The sequence below is a fragment of the Prionailurus viverrinus genome, chromosome E3 (genome assembly GCF_022837055.1).
Source record: "Prionailurus viverrinus isolate Anna chromosome E3, UM_Priviv_1.0, whole genome shotgun sequence".
Lineage (NCBI taxonomy): Eukaryota > Metazoa > Chordata > Mammalia > Carnivora > Felidae > Prionailurus > Prionailurus viverrinus.
In genome coordinates this window covers 40,998,595-41,014,726 of record NC_062576.1, presented here as the reverse complement: position 1 = coordinate 41,014,726, position 16,132 = coordinate 40,998,595, and the positions used below count along the sequence as shown (strand labels likewise).

At 66.7% G+C, this 16,132-nt stretch overlaps 2 protein-coding genes across 7 annotated transcripts in view; one reads left to right on the top strand and one right to left on the bottom strand.

The window, feature by feature from the left end:
* The window catches only part of CACNA1H (calcium voltage-gated channel subunit alpha1 H), a 61,751-nt gene extending 54,167 nt beyond the window's left edge, over nt 1-7,584 (top strand). For 2 of the 6 annotated variants that reach the window (XM_047838576.1, XM_047838572.1), the window contains exons 26-34: nt 150-301; nt 1,096-1,205; nt 1,384-1,517; nt 1,738-1,808; nt 3,239-3,317; nt 4,411-4,532; nt 4,641-5,043; nt 5,133-5,305; nt 5,862-7,584. In XM_047838576.1, the coding sequence (XP_047694532.1) occupies nt 150-301; nt 1,096-1,205; nt 1,384-1,517; nt 1,738-1,808; nt 3,239-3,317; nt 4,411-4,532; nt 4,641-5,043; nt 5,133-5,305; nt 5,862-6,863 (2,246 nt within the window). In that variant the 3' untranslated portion in view covers nt 6,864-7,584. Of the gene's footprint in view, nt 1-149; nt 302-1,095; nt 1,206-1,383; nt 1,518-1,737; nt 2,180-3,238; nt 3,318-4,410; nt 4,533-4,619; nt 5,044-5,132; nt 5,306-5,861 lie in introns of those variants that run through there. The other 4 variants (XM_047838575.1, XM_047838574.1, XM_047838577.1 and 1 more) reach the window with 3 other exon arrangements.
* A 5,949-nt stretch (nt 7,585-13,533) lies between these two features.
* LOC125154396 (serine protease 29-like) lies at nt 13,534-15,824 on the bottom strand. Its single transcript, XM_047838693.1, has 6 exons — nt 15,604-15,824; nt 15,455-15,515; nt 15,093-15,273; nt 14,680-14,945; nt 14,028-14,194; nt 13,534-13,951 (listed from the first exon to the last, which is right to left on the bottom strand). Exons 1-6 carry the CDS (start codon nt 15,787-15,789, stop codon nt 13,787-13,789), a joined length of 1,026 nt encoding a protein of 341 aa, XP_047694649.1. The 5' UTR covers nt 15,790-15,824; the 3' UTR covers nt 13,534-13,786.
* Between the last annotated feature and the right edge of the window lie 308 nt (nt 15,825-16,132).

Below are 16,132 nucleotides of genomic sequence, written 5' to 3'. Positions count from 1 at the left end.
CCAGGCTCGCGCAAACCCCCGTGTCTGAGCCCAAGGCCCTTCCCCAGCAGCTTGCACACCGCAGCTTCCGAGCAGACGAACGGGGCCACCTTGGTGCCGCGGGGCGCAGGCAGCCCCCTGCCCCAGCTCACAGCACCCTCTCCCTGCAGAGGCCCAGCGCCGGCCCTACTATGCGGACTACTCGCCCACCCGCCGGTCCATCCACTCGCTGTGCACCAGCCACTACCTTGACCTCTTCATCACCTTCATCATCGGGGTCAATGTCATCACCATGTCCATGGAACACTACAACCAGCCCAAGGTGGGGCTCAGTGCCTGGAGACTCCCGCTCCCCCCGCCCCCCACCGCCGTCCGCAGGACCAGTGGCGAGGACGCAAGCCTTGGGAGGGCCGTTGGTGGGGTCTGACGCTCCGCGGGGTGGACCTGGTCAGAGCCGGGGGCGGGGGTCCCACGTCTGCAGACTTGCCCAAGCCCTCGCTGGGGTTGGTGGGGTACGTGAAGCTATGGTTTGAGCAAAGCGTCCTTGTTCTCCTTTTTTTAGAACTGGTTGGACCTCCCTGGGCCTTGTGCCCTGGGGGGCCCTCCTCCTCTACCTCCATGGTGCCATCTGCGAACGAGGAGGGCCCTCCCCCCAGTAGTGCTGTCTGTGGGAACATCCAGCTGCCCAGGCATCAGCTGGGCAGGGGACGGGCAGGGGGAAGGCAGTCGGCTTTTTATTTCGCCCTGATCTGGTCTGCGTCCCCATTTCATCAAAGAAAGGACATCCCTGTTTCTCCTTCAGAGGAAGGGACGAGAACGACAGAGCCACCCACCCTGAACCTCCGTGGCTTTCCTTGAAGCCACGCCGGGTGTGGCATGGCCACGTCCTGGGATGTGGGCAGGGGTCCACTTGAGGCGGGGCCAGGGGTCTGGGCTTGGGAGGGACCGGTGCCCTCGGCCCAGAGGCTGTCCACGCCGCCAGACCAGGCACTGCCCTGCATACAAGGGCTTGTCGGCCAGGCCCGAGGGATGAGGGTCTGCTGGGGCGGGGGGGGGGGGTGGGGCTGGCACACAGGCACCTCGGGCTGGCCCTGCAGCCTGACGCTCTCTTCACAGTCGCTGGACGAGGCCCTGAAGTACTGCAACTATGTGTTCACCATCGTGTTTGTCTTTGAGGCCGTGCTGAAGCTGGTGGCTTTTGGGTTCCGGAGGTTCTTCAAGGACAGGTGTGTGGGGCGGGCCCCGGGGCCTGGAGGACCCTTGGGGCACGGGCGGGTGAGAGCCACAGCCCTGCGCCCCGTGGTCCCGGCCCGAGGCCCGACGACGCGGTCCTGCCGAGTAGCGGTGCGGGACGCAGCCGGGGCGCCGGAAGGAGGCCCTGAGCCCGCCCGCCTCCCGCCCCAGGTGGAACCAGCTGGACCTGGCCATAGTGCTGCTGTCCATCATGGGCATCACGCTGGAGGAGATCGAGATGAACGCGGCCCTGCCCATCAACCCCACCATCATCCGCATCATGCGTGTGCTCCGCATCGCCCGCGGTAGGCCGCCCGCCTGTCCCGCCCAGGGACCCCTGCCCGTGGCCTCCGCGACCCCGGGCCCAGCATCCTTCCTCGGCTCGCCCTGCAGTGTCCCCCTGGGCTCGGTCTGGGGGCCGGGGAGCGTAAGGGATGGGGGTGGCCCCGGGGTCTCCGGCAGCAGGGGAGGGTCAGACTGGCCCAGGCCCCACGCCCCCCACTGATGCTCGGCTCCTGGCCCTAGTGCTGAAACTGCTCAAGATGGCCACAGGCATGCGGGCCCTGCTGGACACGGTGGTTCAAGCCCTGCCCCAGGTAGGTCAGCAGCTCCTCGACCCAGGGCCCGGGGCCGCTTCACGGCCCCGAGGTGGGCATTACAGCTGCCCCCAAGACCACGAGACGCAGCGGGGGGGGCCTCACTCGATGCGATTCATTCGCTAACACGGTCATCGGTCTTGCAAAAGCCACGGTAACCGCCCCATGTGTGCAGGGAACGCCTCTGCTGTGCTGGCAGAGAGGAGGGCTGTGTCTCTCTGGGCCTCGGTTCCTCTGGGAAAGACTGGAGACCAGGGCGCACCTCCCCCAGTCCGATTCTGGATGCAGTGGGCAGAGGATGTGGACCAGAAAGACTTGTCTGAGTTCAGAGGACTGCACCCAGCGCGTCTGTCCACCCCTGTGTCCTGTCCGTACGTCCACCTCTCCACCAGCCATCCATCCGTCTGTCCATCCGTGTCTTTCTCTCCATACATCCAACTCTCCACCAGCTGTCCCTCTGTCCATCCACCCATGTCCTTCTGTCCATACATCCAACTCTCCGCCAGCCATCCATCCATCCACCCGCTCCTGTGTCCTTCTGTCCATTAATCGAACTCTCCTACCAATTGTCCGTCCATCTGTCCATCCGTGTCTTTCTCCCACCAGCCATCTCTCCACCTGTGTCCTTCTGTCCATTTGCAGCCCTCCCACCAGCTATTTGTCCGTCCACTCCTGTGTCCTTCCTTCCATACATCCAGCTCTCCCACCAGCTGTCCATCCACCTCTGGGTCCTTCTGTCCATCTCCAGCCCTCCCACCAGCTATCTGTCCGTCCACCCTTGTGTCCTTCTGTCCATGTCCGGCTCTCCCAGCCAGCTGTCTGTCTGCTAGCCCAGCGCGTTCCTATCCAGCCGCTCACTCACCCCCACAGCCCCTCCTCTCCAGCCATCTGCACACCACACACCCCCTCCCACCTTCGGCCAGCCCCCTCCTGTCCCCTCTGCGGCCCCTGAGGCCCGTGCCAGCAGGAGTGATGGGGGGAAGGGGTGGAGGAGTCAGGGGGATGGGTGCTAGAGAAGGCGCGGCACGGGTCACAGGACGCCAGGGCGCCCTGCCAAATGCGGCATGTGCCAGGGCCGGGCAGGGGGCAGGACGCCCTAGGTCTGCATAGCTAGCCCCCAGTGGGGTCGCTGAGGCTGGAGGTGGCCTGGGGCTCTGAGGAGCAGAGGAGCAGGGGGCGGTGGGGCCCGGGGTGCAGGGTGGGTGTGAGGAACTGAACCGAGGAGGGACCGAGGTGGGGGTGCTGGCAGAGGGGCCCCCGGGGGCCACAGAGCTCCAGGGCCTGAAGGGACGGGTGGAGAACAGGGCTCGAAGGCAGTGTCGGGAGCCTGGCCAGGAGTGTGGGTGAGGGCAGCGAGGTGGGGCGCCGAGAGCCCAGCGGGTGGGGGCTGAGGCTGCCCCTGACCTCACTCTGCTTCTCTCTTCGTGTAGGTAGGGAACCTCGGCCTACTTTTCATGCTCCTGTTTTTTATCTATGCTGCCCTGGGGGTGGAGCTGTTTGGGAGGCTCGGTGAGTGTGCGCAGCCTCGCCCACGCGCATGCGGCCCCCCGGGCACTGGGTGCCCGCCCGGCAGACACCGGCCACCCGCCTCCTGCCCCATCTGTGTCCTCACCCAGCCGCCGCCCCCATCAGCCCTCACTGCCCAAGACCCGCCCGTGCATCGGCCTCACACAGGGGCATCCGCGCATTCGCAGGAGTGTGGTGCCAGACCCCTGACACGCATGCACACACGGACATGCGCGGATACACACGTGTTCACGCCTAGCCAGGAGGACAGGGCCATACGTGAGCGTGAGGAAGTGTGTGCGTGCAGATACGCACTCGAGGCACATACACCCGTCTCCCCGCTTCTTGTGGTCCCTGGGATACAAACGCTGCCCCGTGTCCTTTTTAATGGTCACCGGGGATTCTTTCCACCCCCCAGGCCCGAGGCTCTGGCCAGCGTGGGCAGGGAGCAGGTGGGGACTTTCCAGGACAGCCCAGTCCCTTGGGATCTCCTCAAAAACACCCAATGTCACTGAGTGCTTAGTGGCTTCCGGCAGCCGCCAGCATGGACTTGTCTATAAGGCGGCGGAGGTGGCTGTCACAGCTCAGGGTCTGCCCAGAGGGGATCCTGGGACTCGGCAGCTGGTGCCCCAGACCCCAGCCCCCTATTCGGGGTGCTTCCTATGCCCCACGACAAGGCAGCCGTGTCCGTCCTGGCCCTGGGGCCCGAGGGCATGCTGACCTGAGAGGCAGGCCTGGGGAGCAGGGGTGCCCTCTGCTGGGGCTCAGCCAGAGCCGGCTGCCACGGAGGGCTTGGCCTGTGTACCCGCAGAGACCGTGTCCACCTGGAAAGTCTCACATGCCAGGGTGGGGCTCCAGGCAGCCCTGTTCCCCTCCCCCCGCCTTGAAAGGGCACGGCCCCCACAGAGGCCAGCACCCACCTGCCAGGGCCCCCGAGCTGCGCGTGGGTCCTTTTCCCCAAGACAGTGCGATCTGCTCCCTGGGGGAGGGCAGGGCTCTCGGTTGGGTCCGGCGTGGCCCTGTGTGGCCTCGGGGTCCAGGGTATACACCGCCCTGCAGAGCCCTCGGGCTGACCGAGCGAGGGTCTCCCCGGCAGAGTGCAGTGACGACAACCCCTGCGAGGGCCTGAGCCGGCATGCCACCTTCTCCAACTTCGGCATGGCTTTCCTCACGCTGTTCCGCGTGTCCACGGGGGACAACTGGAACGGGATCATGAAGGTAGCGCCCGAGCCGTCGTGGGGGGCGGGGCGCCCAGGGCGCAGGGCGGGGAGGGGGTGGGGGGGCAGGGGGCGGGGCGCCCCGCAGTCGCCTGCTCTGCCTCCGCAGGACACGCTGCGGGAGTGCGCCCGCGAGGACAAGCACTGCCTCACGTACCTGCCAGCCATCTCCCCCATCTACTTCGTCACCTTCGTGCTGGTGGCACAGTTCGTGCTGGTCAACGTGGTGGTGGCCGTGCTCATGAAGCACTTGGAGGAGAGCAACAAGGAGGCCCGCGAGGACGCCGAGCTGGACGCCGAGCTGGAGCTGGAGGTGGCGCGAGGCCCCCCCGCCCGCCCCAGGCCCGCGGCCCCGCAGAGCCCGGACGCCCCCGGCCTCCTGGTCGTGCGCAAGGTGTCTGTGTCCCGGATGCTGTCCCTGCCCAACGACAGCTACATGTTCCGGCCCGTGGCGCCCGCCTCCGCCCCACACCCTCGCCCGCTGCCGGAAGCGGATGCGGAAACCTGCTCGGGTGAGGCCCCTGGAGGCGGCCGGTGGGAGGGGGCGGCCGGGCCTCCGGCAGGTGGCCGAGGCTGCAGCGTTCTCACCTTCCTGCCCCAGGTCCTGCCCCGGGTCTGTCCACCTCTGCACACTCCCTGCCCGCGGAGCCCTGCACCTCCCTCCGGGTCTCTTCGGCCGCACCATCCCCAGCCAGGGACACCGACGCCCTCGGTGCCCTGTCCCCTCGGGGCGCAACCCGCTCCCCCAGCCTCAGCCGACTGCTCCGCAGACAGGTAGGAGAAGCCCTCCGAGTCCCGCGGCCCAGGCCTGGGGGCCCCACCGTGGTTCCCTCCCGTTTGAAAGACGAGTGGCGGGGACGCCAGGGGAGGGGGGCACGTCCCTGCAGTCTGGGACGACATACAGGGCCCAGGAACCGTGTCTCCTCGGGCACTAGTCTCAGTCCCGTGCAGCGCAGCACCCCTGAGCCTCGCCCCTACCCTGAGACCACTCTCCGCCTGCCGCGGCCTCAGATCCTCTCTCTGCCACGTGCCCTGTGCTTGGGCTTCCGGGCCCTGCTGGCGCTGTGCAGGGTGGGGGCTCTGTGCCCAGCGGGGCCTCCCGGGCCACAGCAGGCTCTGCCCACGGGAGTTCAGGTCCTTAGTCCTCTGTCCTCGCTGTGCCCCCAGCACGAGCGGTGCGTTCGGCAGAGGTGGGGCCGGGGGACGGCGTGTCCGCTCGCCCTGGGGAGTCTCGGTCCTACTCTGCGGGTGGGGTGGGGGTTCCCGCGCCCCGGGCTGCTGCCTGGGTCCTGCCCGGCCTCCTTGGTCACCTGACCCCGTATCCTTGCAGGAGGCCGTGCGCACCAGCTCCCTGGAAGGGCAGATGGCCGGCCCCAGGGATGGTGGCCCAGGCTGGGCGGAGCCCAGCGGGAAGACCCCCGTGAGGCAGGCGTCCCTGGGGGCCTCCGTACGGTCCCCACCCCGTTCCCCGAGGCCCGCCAGCGTCCGCGCCCGCAAGCACACTTTTGGGCAGCGCTGCGTCTCCGGTAGGCCGCCGGCCCCAGGAGGGGAGGAGGCCGAGGCCCCGGACCCTGCTGACGAGGAGGTCAGCCACATCACCAGCTCGGCGCAGAGCCCCTCGGCCTCCCCCGATGCCCCAGGAGCGGGCGGTGAGCCGGACCTGCACGGGTTCTGCGGCGTCGACGCCCAGGGCTTCCGGGGGCAGCCGGGCCAGGCGGATGAGCAGAGGCGGCCCTCGGCGGAGCAGGGAGGAGGGGACGGCCGCTCGGAGGTCCGAGAGGTGAAGGCCCGGGTCCCGGAGGCGGAGCCCCCCTCGGGGGCCCGCAGGAAGAAGAAGATGAGCCCCCCCTGCATCTCCGTAGACCCCCCCGCAGAGGACGAGGGCACCGCGCGGCCCCCGGCGGCAGAGGGCAGCGGCACTCTGAGACGGCGAACCCCGTCCTGTGAGGCCACGCCACACAGGGACTCCCTGGAGCCTGTGGAGGGGGCGGGGGCGGACGCGGCCGCCAAGGGGGAGCGGCGCGCACAGGCGGCCTGCCGCGCAGAGCACCTGACCGTCCCCAGCTTCGCCTTTGAGCCGCTGGACGTGGGGGGCCCTGGCGGAGACCTGTTTGCGGACAGCGGCCACAGCGTGGCCCCTGAACCCAGAGCTTCCCTTTCGGGGGCCACAGTGCTTCCTGAACCCCACAAAACAGAGCCTCCCGTGCTCTCCAGCGACCCCCCAGAGAAGGGACGGGGGCTGCACCTCAAAGTCCTCCAGAGCCCCCCAAAGAAAGCGGGGTCCCCCCCGGCCACCCCCATCCCGGGTGACCACGTAGACAAGCCCGTGTAGCTGAGGGCACGGTGCCACACAGGTTTTAGCACTGGGGTTGGGGCGCACCCGGCAGGGTGGTGGCCCCGGGCAGGGCTGCGCGTGTACCCCAGCTCGGGCCCTGCCGAGGCAGAGGAGCCCGGGAGGCCGTCCGCCCAGGGAGAGGGAGGCAGACGCCGGGTCTGGACGAAGCAGAACAGGGGGTAGCCGTCGGCCTGGGAGCCTCCGGCCGGTGTGCTCGGGTTTGGGTTTTCCCAGCTCCGCCAAGGCGGTCTGAGGCCTGATCAGCGGTCCCCCTCGCGACCGCTGCATCCCTGGGACAAAGACCAGAAAACGACCAAAAAGAGGAAGTCGGAGGCTGCCCAGCAGAGCCCCGTCCTCGCACCCACTTACTTTTCTAGGGAACACGTGCTCGGGGCCACCTGTGCTCTGGTTGGTGGCAGCTCGGTCCCCGAGGCCACCACGGCCACGCTTCACTGTTGCTCACGGTCTGAGTCCTCACCTCTTTGTCCCCCCTCCTCGCCCCCCTCTGTCCGCCTCCGCTCCCGGGCCCGCTGCCCAGCATCTGTGTTGGGGCGATCGAGGCACGCTCGCGTCCCCAGGGAGTGGGGTCCATGCAATAAGCTGGCGCCTCTGCTGGCGGCCCCGCCCGGGCTGGGAGGTTGCAGCAAAGCCCCTGCGGTTCGCGGACGTTTCTTTTACAAATTCAGGTTAAACGTTGCAATAATCTGATACAGGAAATTTGGCTGCTTAATGGAAGGGGGAAGGGGGTGGGGGGCAAAGCAAAGGGGAATAAATATTAACTTATTTAAGAAACGCGTTGGGTTATCGCCGTCGGGACCCGCACCACTTCCAGGAGCACGGCGGGCCCGTCGCCTCACCGAGAGCGGGGCTGGGTGACGCTCCCGGGCCGGCCTCGGAGTCTCCATGGAGGCTTGGCCCGGCCCCCCTCTGGTTCTGGAAGAAAGAGCCAGGCTCACGAGAGGGGAACCAAGTTCACACGTGGGCATTCACACTCTGGGGAAACTTGGCAAGTTTTTGCCAGGGCTCCCAGCAGGGCTGGGTGCTGGGGGGCGAGCTGCTGAGGCTGCACCGTCTGCCCGCTCGGTCCTCTTCCTGCCCCGAAGACTCTGGCCCTGACCTTTGACCTGCCCAGTGCCCCGCTGGCCTCCCAGGGCTCCTTCCCAGCATGAGAGTGGGTATAGACAGGCCGGGATAGGATAGGACTTGGGACGGCTCCAGAGTCTTGTGGGTGACAGCTGTGACCACGCTGGTGGCTGAGGGCAGTGCAGACCAGCCCCAGGGCCAGGTCCAGGCCCTTCCTGCCACACGGCAAAGCAGGACCCCACCGTGGCCCCCCGGCCACGGCTGCCTCCAGGGTAGTCTGTGTGGTGGGAGGCTCCTCCTGGCTGAGGACAGAGCTTACGTGCTGTGACCCAGGGGGACAGCACCCGGCCGGTCTGGGGCCACGGTCCAACCTAAGCTCTCTGACACTGACCCCAGTGGGCAGAGGACACACAGTGAAGGACCTCAGGCTCAGCCACTCCTTGCTTCACCCCAATCTCTCGGGGGCTCACAGCCTCCCCGGGGCCAGGGCCATGATGTGTGTGCACTGCAGGGTTAGGGGGTGCCCTGAGCCCATGTGCCAGGCCAGAGTGGGGCACGGAGGGCCTATTCACCTGTTGTGCAGGCGGGAGGAGGGAGGAGGGAGGAGCTGAGGGGCAGGCTCCGTGGCAGGCCCCACCTGCTCCTCCTGGGCACCTGCAGCTGTGGCTGTCCCCACCATTTGTGCCCCGTGGATGCTGCCCCCTGGACTAAGTGGCCGGCTCTGGGCCGCACAGGCCACAGCAGGACCAGGGCGGCCCCAGGTGGCCTGTCTGTAGACCCACGTTTGTTTTTCCCCGCCACCCGGACAGGGGTGGGGATGGGTGTCCCCCACCTCCAGGAAGCCCTCCCCGGTTCCCAGGGGGCACACTGGCTCGTCTCCTCTGTCCTCCAGGAGTCGGGTCTTCGGGGCCGCCCCGGAGGGTCCCAGCTCGACGCCCAGAGTGAGCCAGGAGACAGTCAGGCCCTCGTGACAGGCGTCTGTGCCAGCCCACGCTGCCCACGTCCCTGCCCCCGCGCCCATCTCAGGGTCCCGGGGTCTTCACCGCAGATCAGATGGGCACAGCCCCCAGCTGCCCAGCTCAGAGCAGGCGCTTCCTAACCGTCCGCCGTGTGGCCAGTGCCTGATGACAGAGCCGATTAGGGGCCCTGGGAGGGGGCTGGACTTGTCGGCACCCGGCCCCGGCTTGAGACAGAAACCCTGAGGGCCATCTGTGCCCCCTGCCAGATGTCTCTGGACACTGTGCCGTTTCTGCCCCCTATTTGACAGGAGAGCAAACTGAGGCACAGGGAGGGGGGTCCTGTTCACTTGGTGCCTTCTTCTCTGGCCCCAGGGATGCCCTCCCAGCCTGCTGGGGTCTCTGGTTGCCCAGGGGACATGGGTTGCCTGGTGGTTGCCCCCACCCCCACACTAGCCGCTGACTCGTCTCGTGGCTGCCCTCGGCCCTGACCTTTCCTGGTCTCGGCTGTGTGGGTTTGGTTTCCAGGCACACAGGAACCCCCACCCCTGCCCTGCCCAAGGTGCCCTTCATCTCTGATCTGCAGCTCTGGGCGTGAAGGAGCCTAGTCCTGTCTTTCCGCCCTCACCCTGTCCCCTCGGAGCCTTTCCTTGCAAGACACGCCTCCCTCCACACCTCATCCGGCCCGAGGCCTACCCAGGCCTCAGAAAGTTCTAGAACTCATCACCCCAACAACGGACAGTGACAACCCCTGGGTGGGATGAGGGAAGGAGGAAGGAGGACGGATTTCTTGGTTTTTTCTCTTTTTTGTCTTAGCACGTCCATATCCGCCAAGAGTTTCCAGGGGGCGCGCACTACACTTGTCATAAAAATAACTTCCAGGTTAAGAAGAAGGCGCGGCCTCCCTGCCCCCCTGTGACCCCCCGCCGCCCCCACACGCCCTGCCTCACGGGCCACCGCTGACCCTCCCCCCCACCCAGGGTGACTCTGGAGGACCCCCGGTCTGCAAGGTGAGGGGCACCCGGCTGCAGGCAGGCGTGGTCAGCTGGGGCGACGGCTGGGCTCAGGCCGACCGGCCAGGCATCTACACCCGGGTCACCCACTACCTGGACTGGGTCCGCCAGTATGTCCCCGAAGAGCCCTGAGCCGTCCCCGGAGCTGCCAGCCCTCTGCTGCCCCCGACCGCTGCTTCGTCCCCGCGCCCTGCCCGGTGAGCAGGCCATGGGCGCTAATCCTCGTAACGGTGCCTGCAGAATACGTGTGGTTGTCGCCGTGGCTCCGGTTGTGGGGGGGTCACTGAGGGAGAGGGAAGGGGGCGCAGGGCACGGCCGGGTGCAGCTGCGGTCACCGTGGGGTCCCCAGCCCCCAACCACCGTGCCCTGCCCAGGCCCTTGTACCCAGGGCCGCTTCTCAGCTCATTCGCTTGTCTCTTTGGTGAGTGACATCATGCACTTGGGGACAGAGAAAGCAACCAGGACCGTTGAAAAGACATTTCTGGGGACCCCCAGGCACTGAGATGGGGTTGAGGTGGGGGTTGAGGTGACGTCCCGCACCCCCGTCCCCTCCTCCCCCCGTGCGACACCCCCTGAGCCTCGCGTTTCCATGCACGCCCTCACCTCTCACGGCCGCGCTCGCCCTGCTGTCCAGGCTGCTACGGGGGGCGTGGGGTGTCCCCATCCGGGGTCTGAGGGCCGGGCGACTGTGGCCGCTCCTATGCGCACGCCCGAGCTGGACAGGCCACGTGGGCCACCCCCCACCCGCAGCAACGGGGAGAGTGGCCGGCCGACCCCACCCCGCAGACCACCATGCTGGTCGGGGGTGGCACCTCGTTAAGGTTCTAATTCGCATCTCCGTGAGTTGTGACGAGAAGGGTCCCTTGGGCGACTGGAGCCCTCGGCCTCGGCACAGGGGGCGGAACGGCGGTCCACCTGCAACACCGGACCGGGTCCAAGGGCCCCACTGCTGGGTGTTCTAGTTGCGACCCGTCCCGTCTTCCCTCTGGGCACCTGGGCATCCCCCCCCCCCCCCCCCCCCCCCCCCCCGTCACCGCTCACGCCAGCACGCAGACTGGCTTCTAGGTGGAGCGGCCTTGCCGTTCAGACGCTGCTCAGCACCGACGCCCCCACGGAGATGGCTCCCTGGGCCCCCGGCCGTTCCTGCCATCCTCGGCCCCCCCTGCCCCCTGCGCCCCCGCCCCCCTCCCCCGGCGGGCCCTGCCCCGCGGCCGTGCCGGGAACACAGTCACTCGAGCAAACTGCTCCTGTCCTCTCCCACCTGAGCAATTCTAGTTGCAGACTGTTTACTCGTTTCCGGGTCTTTCTATGAGGTAGACAGCGCTAACCTTTGCCTTTGAAAGTCTGTGGTCTCCTGGCTGCTCAGACACAGCCATGTGCCCGAACACACAGAGAATGACATCACCACCGTCCTTCGGGGAGTCTTCTGGGCTCTCTGGGCCAGAAGGAGCTTTCTAGGTCAACATTCACCTCTCTCCTTCCGGTTGTCAGACACAAACACATGCATTTAATCTAAAGTCTCTGTCCTTAGCGGTGAGATTCTGGAATGGTCCGCCAGGTTCCTTCTACAGCCCCACCTGACTCCTGCAGCTTGCAGAGGGTGGGGGACAGAGAGGTGCAGGGGGTGGGGGTACTAGGGGCAGCGGGAGCTGTGGGGGGTCCAGCCCTCCCACCGTGCTGCTAGGGCCCTTCCCAGAGGGCCACTGTGTCCGCCGGGCGACAGGAGACCCCAGCGGGCCGGGAGGGTATCCCCAGGGCCAGGGGAGGGAGGCACCTAGAGCCAGGACACCCCTCCCTGCGCCTCACTCTGCTCTCCGGTCAAATGGGGACAGAAGCGGCACGGTGTCACAGAGACATCAGGGGGCTCCGAGGCTGGTGTCCAGGTTCTCTCTCGACAGACCCAGGTGTCCAGGGAAGCTGAGGGCTCTGCAGGGAGCCACGTGAGGGGTTACGGGTGGTGAGAGGGGTCCCCACTGGTGGAGCCAGCACAGGTGATGGCCCCAAAGTCCTGCCTGGGGGGACCTGGGGGTGGTGCCTGGGTGTCTCCAGACCTGACCCTGCACTGGGTGACATCAGGCCTCCTGGGCCTGACCCTGCTGCCCACCCCAACCGGGCTGATGGGCAGGTCACCCCTTCCCGAGGCTCACCATCTGGCGTGTGGCCATGATGGCTTCAGCAAAGGCCCCAACACACAGCTGGTGTCACTGTCCTCATTCATCAGGACAGATGACAAACATGCCTTTTGAACCAAGAGCTGGCAGGAGACACAAGTCTGTGCCCAGAGAAGCCTCATCCTGCCAGATCATCAGGCAACCCCCCTCATGCCTCAGTTTCCCCACACCTAAAGGGTTCACTGACCTAGAGGGTCTCAGGGGGACTCTCCCACCTGGTCTGCGATTTGGAGCTGGGCCGGGAGCCGGGGCCGGGTGCAGACAAGTCCAGCCCCCTCCCAGGGCCCCTAATCGGCTCTGTCATCAGGCACTGGCCACACGGCGGACGGTTAGGAAACGCCTGCTCTGAGCTGGGCAGCTGGGCGCTGTGCCCATCTGATCTGCGGTGAAGACCACGGGACCTCGAGATGGGCACGGGGGCAGGGACGTGGGCAGTGTGGGCTGGCACAGACGCCTGTCACGAGGGCCTGACTGTCTCCTGGCTCACTCTGGGCGTCGAGCTGGGACCCTCTGGGGCGGCCCCAAAGACCCGACTCCTGGAGGACAGAGGAGACGAGCCAGTGTGCCCCCCGGGAACCGGGGAGGGCTTCCTGGGGGTGGGGGGACACCCATCCCCACCCCTGTCTGGGTGACGAAAAACAAACGTGGCTTTACAGACAGGCCACCTGGGGCCGCCCTGGTCCTGCTGCGGCCTGTGTGGCCCAGAACCGGCCACTTAGTGCCAGGGGGCAGCATCCACGGGGCACAAGTGGTGGGGACAGCTATAGCTGCAGGTGCCCAGAAGGAGCAGGTGGGGCCTGCCACGGAGCCTGCCCCTCAGTTCCTCCCTCCTCCCTCCTCCCGCCTCCCTCATCCATTCTTCACGGCAGGTGAATGGGCCCTCCCTGCCCCACCGCAGGCCCGGCACATGGGCTCAGAGCACCCCCTAACCCTGCAGCGCACACACATCATGGCCTTGGGGCACCGTGGCCTCCAGCCCCTCACCCGGCTGCCTACGGGGCATTTTTCTCCGGCTGCTGCCCAGCATCTGGAGCTCATACCCAACTCCCCCTGGGGAGCCAGCGAAGACCCTCACCAGAAGGTACCCAGATGGGCAAGCACGTCCCTAAAGGGGAGGACATATTGGCATCATACCCAGGTCACTTTTGCATGGCAACTGGTTAATTCTGAGAACAGATCTTGCCTTACGAGAGAAGTGGGATGGACGGATGGTTGGAAGGATGGGGGATGGAAGGAGGGATGGATGCAAGGTTGGAACCACGTGGTGACCTCTGGTGCAGGACAGAGCTGGGGGCTGTGGCCGCAGAGTGGAGCCAACCCTGAGATCCTCACTCTCCCTTGCCAAGCCTGGCAGGATACCAGCCCCAACGCGGCCCCTGTACCTCGGGGCTGGCCGACACGCTCCCACGGAGAGCCCACTCCACAAAGACTGACCGCACTCTGGTCATTCCTCAAGCTCTTTAATTTGACAGACAGCACAGCGAGGCACCCTGGGCCCCAGGGACTTCCCGCCCTCCCCCTGGCATCTTCTTGCTCTTTCCCCCAGCAGTCAGGGAAGTCCCGGACACTGAGGAGGCCAGAAGCGAAGGCGGAGCCCAGGCCAGGGACGGGGGCGCAGAGGCTGAAGCAGCAGGCTCTGGGGGGAGGAAGGCGTCGCTCCTCCGGGCCCAGCCGGGGGGATGACCAGCAGGCCCTGGTCACAGGCCCCTCCCGATTTGCTGCGTGATCCAGGGCACGTACGTCTGGACGCGAGCGTAGACCCCAGGACAGTTGCTCAGGGCACAGCTGTCGCCCCAGCTGACCACTCCCACCAACTGCCAAGCACCCATCGTCTTGCAGACCAGAGGGCCTCCGGAGTCGTCCTGAGGAAGGAGAGACAGCACTGAGCCCCGGCTGGCGTCCAGCGCGGGGTGGGGGCCGGGATGGGCAGGGACTCACCTGGCAGGAGTCCCGGCCCTCGGTCCCCGCACACAGCATGTCGTCCTGGATGATCTTCCTGCCCGCCAAGCGGTGGCTGGTGGCGTTGTGGTACTGCTGGTCACAGATGGCGTTTTCCACCAGGCTCACCGCCACCTCCTGCAGACGGTAGGGTGGAGGCAGCGACTCTGGGGGAGAGACGTGACCGGAGGCTGGACCATGGCCCCCGCTGTCGCCCGCGAGCCTGCGTTCCCGCCCAGATCGCTACCTTGGGGACCCCAGGGTGCAGGGTTCCCATCTCCCTCTAAATTCCTAAGACCCGGAAGGTGGATTCTGCCTTTAGTTGGAAGGACCGGAAAGAAAATGGGGGGGGGGGTGGGTGAGGGTTTCTGCCCGCCCCCCAATGTCTTCCTATAAGTTGGGAAAAAACTAAGAATATGAATTTCCTCGTCACACTGTTGGGTCCCGAGCTCAGTTCTGCTTCAGGGACCCTCCAGCTTCTGGGGTCGGATCTCCCGATTGGGGCGCACACGGGGTGGGGTGGGGGAGGGTGTCGGAAGGCGATTCCTTTCCAGAACCTGCAACCGCCCACCCGCCAGGACTTCTCCGCGGGCCAGGTCGGGAAATGCCTCGCGCGGCCCCGAACCCCTCCCAACCCCCACCCCGTACACACCATGCATCATGATGTTGCCCCAGCCGGTCACCCAGCACTCGTCCTCTGGGGTGACCTCAAGCGGGGCCGACGGGAGCTTGACAGGCCTGACGTTAGCCGTGTATTTCACAGAGTGTGACAGCTGGAGCAGGGCCACGTCCGCACCCAGATAGGCGTTGATGTAGTCGGGGTGGACGATGACGCGGGTCACATTCAGCAGCGTCCTCCCCCCATAGAGGTACACGTCCCCGGCATGGATGCGGTAGGCTGCCGGGTCGGCGTCCTTCCTGGGGTCGCAAAGAAGCCACGGAGGCGGGTCCTTCGAGGGCACCCCCCCACCCCCCCGCCCCGCGAGGAGGCCGAACCCTGCCTGGAGCCCGGATTCCCACACCTCCTGATTCTCCCAGAGCTGGACGGCAGCGAGCGGGACTCACCGGGCGATGCAGTGGGCGGCGGTCAGCACCCACTGGGGGTGGATGAGGGAGCCCCCGCAGATGTGCACCCATGAGGCCCAGTTATAATCGTAGACTTTCAGGCTGACCTGCCAAGGCCACTTCTCCTGGGGGGCACTGTGGCCCCCGACGATGCCCACCAGCTCGTTTTCAGGGAGGGAAACTGGGAAGCAACATGAGGGGGGAGGGAGACTGGGCCTCGGGCCCGGGGCCGAGCCCCGTCCCCACCTAGGCCTCCCCCGAGGGCACGGACAGGCAGCCCCAAGGCCCCCCAGCGAGTGGAACTGGAGACAAGGTTACAGAAGCCTCAGGGAAGGGAGGACTCCCGTGGGGTCAGGTCTCACCTGGGCTCCCTGGGACGCAGGTCCCCGAGAAGAAGGGGGTCAGAAGCAACAGCCACAGCATCTGCAAAGAGAGAGGGCACGGAGAGACAGCTCAGGGCCGGGGGGGCCAGGGGCCTCTGCAGCCGTGTGAGAGGGGACAGCGCCCCTACCTTGCCAGGCTCCACGGGTCTCTGATCTGGGGGCCCCCGAGGTCCTTTATCTTTTGGCCACAGGAAGTGGGCAGGCGGCTTGGTCAGCGTTCCATTCGGGGAGGGGGTGGGAGTGGAGGATGGGGAAGAAAGGCAGCTGGGTGTCAGGCAGAGTGTGTGCAGGGGGGTGGGGAGCCGGTTCCCCATCACACACCCGGGAGGCCAGACTCCCACCCTGGCCGCCCACCCTCGGCTGACTGCGATTCTCACGACACATCTGAGCACCAGAGGCCGCAGAGCCCGTGGCAGGCCTGGCCCGGGGCGTTGTCCACCCACCCTGCCCCGCTTCCGGCCAGTGCAGTCACGTCTCTTCCCCCACATTGGCCCGGCCGTCAGGGCCACGGACGGACCCCCGCACTTGGCACAGGGTCCCCGTCCCCTGGCCTCCGCCCCATCCTGAGTGGACAAACCCGGCTTCACAGCCCACCTTCCCAGCTGCCACCAATAGCACCCATTCAGGTGGCCTCCAAGATGGCAAATGATGCAATTT

What these genes read in the sequence shown, in the direction of transcription:
- LOC125154396 (XM_047838693.1), bottom strand. Translation starts at nt 15,789, where the DNA reads ATGGGGAACCGGCTCCCCACCCCCCTGCACACACTCTGCCTGACACCC. An exon ending in CTGCGTCCCAGGGAGCCCAG is followed by an intron (nt 15,274 to 15,454) that starts GTGAGACCTGAC and finishes GTTGCTTCCCAG; the next exon opens with TTTCCCTCCCTGAAAACGAG. An exon ending in AGGGCCGGGACTCCTGCCAG is followed by an intron (nt 13,952 to 14,027) that starts GTGAGTCCCTGC and finishes CTCCTTCCTCAG; the next exon opens with GACGACTCCGGAGGCCCTCT.